We start from the raw sequence: 8798 nt of genomic DNA, 5'->3' as shown, positions 1-8798 counted from the left end.
TTTTTTTTTTTTTTTTTTTTTTTTTTTTTTTGTATCTTTTCTTCTTTCTTCACCACCGTTCATGTATTTGATCATTTTTTCTTCTTTTTTCATGTCATCTGCGTCGCTTCGCCGGGGTAGGTCGCGGCCCTCGAAGTGTAGCGCGGATTCGTTTTTTGTTTTCGTGCATCGTTCATCCAGAGCTTGTCTAACCATTGTACCCACAGGATCCCGCCACAAATCGCCCTGACATGGAGTCCTCCCCCACAGGGGATACCAGCCCCATGGTATGTTCCGATTCAGCATACTCACTTCCTCATTGACTAATCTACTCTAACGCAGACTCGCTCCAACACCGTATACTCGCCCTTTTCCTTCGCCGCCGCCATGGAACACGTCATCGCCGTCACGGCCAAGTTCTCCCTTGGGCGTGCGTTTGAGCTTGCGGGACGGCGTGACGAAGCATCCAACGACAATGACGAAGCCGACATACGCCCGGATCTCACTATCGACACTGACGACATCGACAAGGACTCGCCACCGCCCCTTCTCACCTCGCCGTCATCATTGCCAGCCCTATCGCCGTCCCCATCGCCGTCCCCTCCGCCTCCACCTCCACCATCATCCCCACCCTCGGCTGCTCGTCCATCTTCTCCGCAGCCTGCTCGCACGTCGCCACCGCTTACGCGCTCACACTCATCCATTCTCAACCCCGCCCTATTCCCAACCTCGCCGACCTCTTCCTCCATGCCTCAATCTGCATCTTCGCGTTCAAACGTTCATGCGGCGTTGAAGGTTGCCGGTGCGCGTCAATCCCGCAAGAAGGCGAAACGGGCGAAACGTCGCCATACCGCCGAGTTCGATTCGCAGGTAGCCCAGAAGCGCCTCCACCTTGCGTTCAATCGAAAGATCATCAGCAAGTTCGGTTCCTTTCTGACTGTCAAGATCAAGGCCGGCGATGCAGCGAAGTTACAGCATTCCAAAAACGCGTTTATCGGTCTTCGGAATCTTGGTATCCACCGGCGGCGTTGGAGTTTGGAGGAGTTGCTGGAGCTCGGGTTCAAGGTGGAGGAATGGGATGGAACGTGAGTTTTTCCCTGTCTTTTTTCCCATTCTCGTATTGGCGCTTTCCTCCTGCCCTTCACCTTCTACGTTTCAAATACCCCATCCATTTGCGGAGTTCACTGCCTACTCCTCAACATATTTTATTTTAATAATATGTTGCCCTGCCCTATGTACACTGTATACTAACGTGAAACCTGCATAGATACTCCTTTGGCCTGGTCGATAGTTCTGGGCGCATCCTCGCCAAGTGCGTTGGAAAGCCACCGGGCGATCCTACCTGGGACGAGACGTGTGCACGCGCTCTGGCCGCCATGAACAGTGCGCGTGACCGCGTCACATCCCCTCAGCGCCCTGACGAAGGACGGCGAGGCAATTTCAAGTCCCTATTCACCGGTTACTCTTACGGGGGAGGGCAGAAGGTACGCACTTCCTCCACGTTCTTGCCTACGTTGCTAACTTTATTCTAGTATCCTATGCCCCTGGACATGAAGAACGCGACGAACGTCGAAATCGCCGAAGAATTATGCGCAAATCCGGACATCCAACGCATCGCCCATTATGCGAGCAGTATGTTTATCCCTCTCTTCGTCTTCTCTTCTCTCATTTCATGCTTTTTTCTTAATCAGCTGCTTATGCGAGTGCGGCCCCCAAACTGTTTCGGCAGATTGATGACGCCCTCATCGAGCTCGAAGGCGAGCTTCCGGATCTCCAGCGGCCTTTTCCTCAAAGTGTATACCCCACCGTCACGTTCAACCTCGGCGACGAAGTCTGTACCGATCTCCACCACGACTTCCTCAACTGGATCTTCTCTTGGTGCGCTATCCACTGTCTTGGCGAGCACAATTTCCGTCTCGGTGGACACCTCATCCTCTGGGAGTGGAAGATCGTGATCCAATTCCCTCCTGGAACCACCATCCTCGTACCTTCCGCTTGTGTCGCACATGGCAACACCGCAATCGTCGATGGCAAAGTTCGCAAATCATTCACGGAATATGTACCGGGCGGCTTACTTAGGTTTCACCGTTACAAGTTCCGCACTGAGGCTCAATTTCGTACTGAGGATCCGGAAGGGTGGGCCAGGATGAAGAAGGAGGGCAAGGCGAGGTTTGAGGAGGGTATCGGGATGTATTCGACTCTCGACTCGTTGAAGGAGGATATGAAGAACTATCTCCGATTTGTCTCGTAGAAATTTTATTTTGTATCTCTTGAGTCTCTCGTGTGGCCAATGATGTGGTGAGCTTGAACATTGTGTGGCCCAGGTGCCACAAACTGGGACTTGTCCATTTTTTCGGCCACTTGTATTAGCCCACATGTGGGCTTTGGGCCACAGTGGCACTTTGTTAGGTTCTTTCAAAGGGCTTCAGCCACTCGGCCTGATTAGGCAGCAAGGAGCCGTCCTACACGCGTCTAAGAATCAACGCGTTGATGTGTTCTGTTGATCGCTGGTTCCGCTCATGCGCAAAGCAACTTTTCATCGCCAAGCCCCAGATTCAAAGAGGACCAGACCTTTGGCAGATAGCTATCCTGGTACTCATGCTGCTTCCTCTTCTGCGGTAACGTTTGAGACATCTGCAGATGGACGACGTGCTTTCCCTCGAGTTGAGATCCTGACCATTGAAGAGCTGGCCGCCCAAGCCGCTGCCTCTGAGTCTCAGGCGCCTGATATATCTGCAAATGACCCCCACTCCAACAATGGGGACCACCACTCTTCCAACTCGGATGACTATGATCTAAACGACTATGAAGATTTTCGGCATTGGTTCAATGAGGACGGGGAGGTTGACGAGGAGCTACTCGATATCACGCAACTAGGGCAGGTTGTCCAGATTGAAGGGAGTGACACTCGTAAAAGATACAGAAGCTCGGTATGTCTTAGTTTATCTTCATGGACCAGTCCGTTTTATGCAGACTGATTTATATTACCTGTGATTTCGACCAGGACGATCCTATGTCTTCTTGGCGGCCCTTGCTGGATAGTTGTCTGGATGAGCTGCTTCGAGCAGAGGGTCGGGGATCTGAACGGGACAAATCATGCCCTCGGTGCCAAAAACCTGACACCACTGCCTGTGTTCGGTGTATGGATTGTTTTGGTGGGGAGATTCTATGTGCAGATTGCATAGTTGTGGAGCATCGCACAAGCCCGTTCCATTGTATAGAGGTCCGTTCGAAATTTCATCATGTTTGATCCGTTTATTTATTTATCATTTTATAGAGATGGACGGGATATAGCTTCCAGCGCTCTTCTCTAGGATCTCTGGGGCTCACCGTTCAGGTCGGTCCTCATCCTCCTGGCAGGACTTGTACGAGCGGATCAAGGGTCGAGAAATTCACCATCATTCACACAAACGGCATCCACACCTTTCCCCTTCACTTCTGCTCATGTGGACCCTCTCCACCCGATCGCTACATCCAACTTCTACGCACCGGTATCTACCCCGCCACACCACTTGAGCCCGCAAGTGGCGCCACATTCTCTGTACTACGCTTATTCCACCGCCTTTCTCTCCATGGAAAACTCACTGGATATGACTTTATGCGAACATTGGAGCTACTGACGGATAACACCGGTCTTCGCCCTCCTCCGGTACGGTTTCATACATTAAATCGTTCGTAATACAATACTGAGATTGTCACAGGCTCGAACCCAGGCATTCATGCTCATCATTCGACTATGGCGAGCACTTCTCATGATGAAGCGTGGCGGGAGAGGCCACGATCCGAAGGGAATTGGCGGCACCGCCCAGGGCGAGCTTGCTGTTAAATGTCCCACTTGCCCAAGGCCTCTTGTCAACCTTCCCGAAGGATTCCGATCTGTCGCGCCCTCTGATCGGTATCGTATTTTTCTCCATTCATTCCACTGCCTTCGTCTCAAGCAGTATTTTAGGTGGTTATATCGGCTCCATCTCGCAATGGATGCTAACTTTCGGCTGAAAAATCGGTTACGTTCAAGCATTCGGAAAGATCCGGGGCTATTGACTGGGTTGGCATACTTCGTGGATGATGAGATGTATAGTAAGCACATCCTGAAGTACGTAGACGAGGAGGAGGTATGTGTTTTGCCCATTAATATTCCCCTCACCACATTCACCTCGCCACTTACTAATTACACTGAGTGTTTTCCTGTCCTGATATGTACATGCGCCGGATTTGAGGCGTTAGCGAAGGCAAATACTCGCAACTCAAAAGGACTCCGGTCCACGGGTGTTGGGGCATGTATATGCTCACGGCATTCGTTCTGGCGTGGGCAAAGTTTGGGTGATCTGCAAAAGGGAGAGCGGTAAGTTGGGGATATCTTGCATCAACTGTCCTAGTATCCGTCTAAACTTATATCTAGATATTGCAACATGGACTTTATATATTGCAGCGGTGCCGCCGAGGAGGAAGTCGAGGAGATACAACTCACCTACGATGTCGCTTGCCAATGGAAGAAGAAACTATGGGACGTATGTATGCCGAAGATGCCTGAGTCGATCCGTATTCCCCGCGAGAAGATCCGTGTATCATACGGTGTACCCAAGTTCCATCTTGTCGTCCATGAGAAACCATGTCATGCACCACACAGTCTCGCCTTTACGCAAGGAAATGGAGAGACGGATGGCGAGGGCATTGAGAGAAATTGGGGGGAAACAAACGGGGCTGCTGCGAGCACGAAGGAGATGGGGCCTGGATCACGGCATGACACGCTGGACGATCACTGTGGCCATTCAAATTGGACAAAGACTGTTGGCCTGAGTGAGTAGCTTTTTGCTCTATCTGACGCTGTATCTTTGGCTAATCAGTTTTCAGATTCTCTACTTCGACGCCGTCTAGAGTTTGCCTTGGATGAGGCTCCCGAGCATATCGATATGTACCAGGAGTTTACCGCGAGTATCAAAGCACAGGCGAAGGGTCAAACTGAACAGTGGAGAAAGCTGGTCATGGCATGGGAAGTCGGGGACAAGGCAGGGAAGAGTCCCTATGATACCGAAGGCGAAGGTATGCTTTATCCTGTTCCAGTCCCATTACACTCTCTAATGCCCATTTGTGGTGGTTTAGAAGTGACGATGGCTACAGTAACCCGGCGTTTCGAGGAGGAAGAGTACCTTCTTCAACGACAAAATGATGCTGCCGTTCCTCGAGGACGTGCTTCGTTTTTACTCGAAGGGATCACTATTCAGAAGGAGCAGTAAGTTCTGATATGATACTATACACGATTCATGCCTAACGCTGCATGCTTAGGCGAAAGGTGGCACTATCCGCACCAAAAGCCAAGACCGACAATCAGAAGTCTGCACTCCTAGAGTCCCGAAATGCGCTCCTTCGACAAATACAACTCTTTCGCCAGAATCAAGAAGTTCAGATGCCTCGAGTCTCCCCCATCATTTCCCCCGCCAATAACCCTTCCTCCTCGGACCATCAGACCCTCCCTCCTGAGAAAATCGAACTCTACCTTCCGTCCAGCATTCCCCGAATAGACCGCAATGAATATTGTGACACAGCCCTGGCCGAAATGGAGGCAGCTTTGCGTTACGCCGCCGCGCTAGACTCTCTGTCGGAGCTTCGTCGACAACTTCAAATCCGAACCTACCTCTACCGCTTCAAAAACCACAACATTACCGGCCAGAACCCCAGTACCCGCGCCCAGAAGATGCTTGACACTGTGCAGGCAAGGGTCGATTCAGCTGCAACAGAATATCGAGCGGCACGTAAGACATATCTGTCTTTGAAGGGACCCGGAGATTGGGAGGTATGGTTGAGGGTCTTGGTGGACGAAGATATAGTTGGCTTGGGTGAAAGGATGCTGACGATGATTGAGAGGGAGGAGGAGGAGGCGTTGCGCCGTCGTATTCGTGGTGCAGGGCGGAATGCAGATGCCCCCATCACCTCCGGCGAGAGTAGACGCCACATGTCATGGTTGTGGTATACACGAGGGCTAGTCCCTGGCGAGGATGGTGCAGGGAGTGGCCCACATGGTGCCACATTAACGGAAGAGATGAACGAAGGTATATATATATATATATATTGGTTGATTATTTTAGAGCAATGCTGATTTCCCGTCGTTCTGCAGGCATTCGTGTAGAATGGTTAAAGGCGAGAGCTAGGGCGCAACGATGGGAGGAGGAGATACGCTTACTCCGAGAGGAGATGAGACGGGTACTGGAATCGTTCTCTTGGGAGGCACTGAGGTGGTCGAACCATACTGAACGGTTGGAAAGTGACGAGCATGGTGATGCTCTTATTTCTGAGGAACTAAGGGAGGGTTTGATGGCGTATTCTGCGGAGCATGCAGATATGTATAGATGTCTCCAGGCGGCATTTGAGGCTGCATGGGCAGCTGTACGAACAGAGGCTGATGTGTTTCTTAGCCGAGCCTCTGTTCTGGATGAGGAACCATAAGTCTGGAAGTCTATCATTATTTTTATTCTATTTGTTACCGTTTTTGGGAGGCATCCAAAGACCATGTGGCCCGGACAGTCAAAGTGGCACCTGAAAGATCATCTCCTCAGATGTACGACAATCTAATCTGGTACCTGGCATCTTATTCAAAGATCAATCGGACTGATTAGATGGAGCGGACAATGAATCCAGTCCCAAGCTTTGATTTATCGGCTTGGTTTTCAGGCAACAGCCCAATAAGGCAAGCGACCCCGGCAGCTGACAAATTTTAGCTGCGCCTCCCGGCCATCGCTATACAGGCCTGCACTTTATAAAGTTGCTTTACAGCACTGGCCAGTAATAAGCCGGGCACATTGTAAAGTCCCATACTTTAACTACAGGGGCACATTATAAACTCCCTACAGGCTCTGGTGTATCACACTGATCAGACATTCACAGTATCTCTTCGTCATGTCGACCACTCCCTCAAGCTCTTCCACTCCTCCACTCTACGATGGTAAGCTATCTCGTTTATTCTTTTTTGTTTTCATCCTGTACTCATCAACAATCGATTGGGATAGCCGAAACGTGGAATACCTGGCTCATCGCCACCACGATTGTCGACCCGTCTTGGCCCGCGGAGTTGAAAGCTCAGCGTGAGGCCAGTATATCGAAGGCAAAAACAAAACTGAAGCCGGAGCTTCTCATCTACTTCAAGCGTGCCCTCCCGGATGGTCCTCTCGTACCATGCCACCCCGGTGAAGAGCTGGAGCTGATGAAGCGCCACCATACCGCCATCAACGAACCCAACGTCGGGCAGGCCACGATCTATCTTTTGTGGGGGCTTTCCAAGCGCGAAAAGAAGGCCAAGAAGCAGGAGAGGTTGAAGAGGTTGAAGGTTTCTGGAGCGACAGCGGAGGATCTTGAGCTCGCTACGCTCGAGAGTGATACTGACGAGGAGATGGAGGATTGGGACTTTTATGGCGAAGATCCCCCCGAGAACTTTGTCCCTGCTGCACTGAAGGCACCAATACCCTCCCAGCCCTTTGCCATTCCCCCCAACGTCGCCCCGATCCACTTACGCTATCCTGCTCGCACGCCACCGAATAGCACTGGCCGTGTTCCACTTCCGATGGAGGTTCGGTACTCAGGCTATGTGTATGCGGACCAAGCGACCAACATTCTCTGTGCCAACACAACTTACGCGCCGATTCTTCCACCTTCCGAGGATTCCACAATCTACGTCAATGGCTACTGGGGTCGCAAGGACACTTCGCTGTACCCCCAACGATTCGACCACCACGCACCTTGGCTCCTCTACATCCCCATCTCCCACGAAGTTCTTCGACGACCTCTTCTTCCCGAAAATCAGCGCAACCTCTGGACTGCAGGCATGCTTCGTTCGGGGATGAAGTCGATGCCTCTCATGTCGCCCCTCGAGAGTATCCTGGGCCCGCTTCGCGAGAAGCGCAACTCGATGAAGCAGACGGTTCCGAAATATTTTCGTCTGGTCCTCGAGCATTGCACCCCATTAAACCGTGATGTCTGTGACTCCGATCTCCCTTCATTCGTCCTCGAGCGAGAGTTCCAGTTCTTCAACAGGCTCGTGGCGGGTGTTTATGGCTGGGAGCAGTTCATGCTGGTTATGCGAGCTCACGAGCGTGCCATGGTCGAGCTGAACGCATTCCTTTTCTGGGCGCAGGATGTGGAGTCATATCCGAAGCCTGTCTGTGATCATCGCAAGCGCTCTTTACGAGGGTCCATCTTTTCTATGGTTGACAGCGACGTCTTCCTTGCCTTCGCCCACATGACTGCCCCAGTTTATCTCATCTCTCCGGAAATTCCTCGCGCTGTTCCTCCATTTCCGAAGTTGGATTGGTCTCCTTGGCGTAATAAGGTCGCGGTTGAGAGCATAGCTACAAGCAGTAAGCCAGGGTGTTTACTTTCTTCGTGCTCTTACTGATAGTATATATTTTTGAAATGATTGGCAGAAGCTCGACAAGATCTTCTATCCGCCTCGTGGCTCGGATGGTTTGGCTTTCGAACGGGAGGCTCGAGGAGTAGCTGTTCGCACCGATCCGGCAGCACCAACGCCCCAGCTTTTCAACCGCAAGCAAAACATTCAAAAGAGGCTGGCTAACTTGCAGCTGGAGAAGCTTCATGGTATGTTTTCTTTTTCGTTATCTGTCTATTGATATATTTTTAACTTTGACTTGCTCTCAGCTGTCAATCGGGTGAGAAAGGCTCCGAGGGACAATAACATCATGCGGCTCCTCAATCGCCCCGAGGATCCTGAAGCTTTCAACTCCAACCTCGCTTCTGCTTGGAAACGCTCCAAGTTGCCCGACTGGTTTCCTCATCCATACCACGGCTACGAGAACCTCAAGATCTACGTCTCT

General features: G+C 51.4%; 2 protein-coding genes across 2 annotated transcripts; both read left to right on the top strand.

Annotated features, from left to right (window-relative positions):
• Positions 1-1250: 1250 nt before the first annotated feature.
• Positions 1251-2230, top strand: STEHIDRAFT_69087 (uncharacterized protein; the record flags this gene model as incomplete). The annotated part of the gene is made up of 3 exons (XM_007311002.1): positions 1251-1463; positions 1512-1611; positions 1671-2230. Coding segments are annotated over 3 exons (873 nt in total), but the record flags the coding sequence as incomplete, so codon positions are not given.
• Positions 2231-2992: 762 nt separating this feature from the next.
• Positions 2993-6420, top strand: STEHIDRAFT_69085 (uncharacterized protein; the record flags this gene model as incomplete). Its single annotated transcript, XM_007311001.1, has 9 exons — positions 2993-3202; positions 3257-3628; positions 3681-3874; positions 3929-4076; positions 4158-4321; positions 4379-4776; positions 4831-5122; positions 5263-5975; positions 6065-6420. The coding sequence occupies 9 exons, from the start codon at positions 2993-2995 to the stop codon at positions 6418-6420; spliced, it is 2847 nt and encodes a 948-aa protein (XP_007311063.1).
• Positions 6421-8798: the final 2378 nt, after the last annotated feature.

The sequence above is a fragment of the Stereum hirsutum genome, assembly GCF_000264905.1.
Source record: "Stereum hirsutum FP-91666 SS1 unplaced genomic scaffold STEHIscaffold_23, whole genome shotgun sequence".
Classification (NCBI taxonomy): Eukaryota; Fungi; Basidiomycota; class Agaricomycetes; order Russulales; family Stereaceae; genus Stereum; species Stereum hirsutum.
This window is presented reverse-complemented; position numbering and strand designations above follow the sequence as displayed.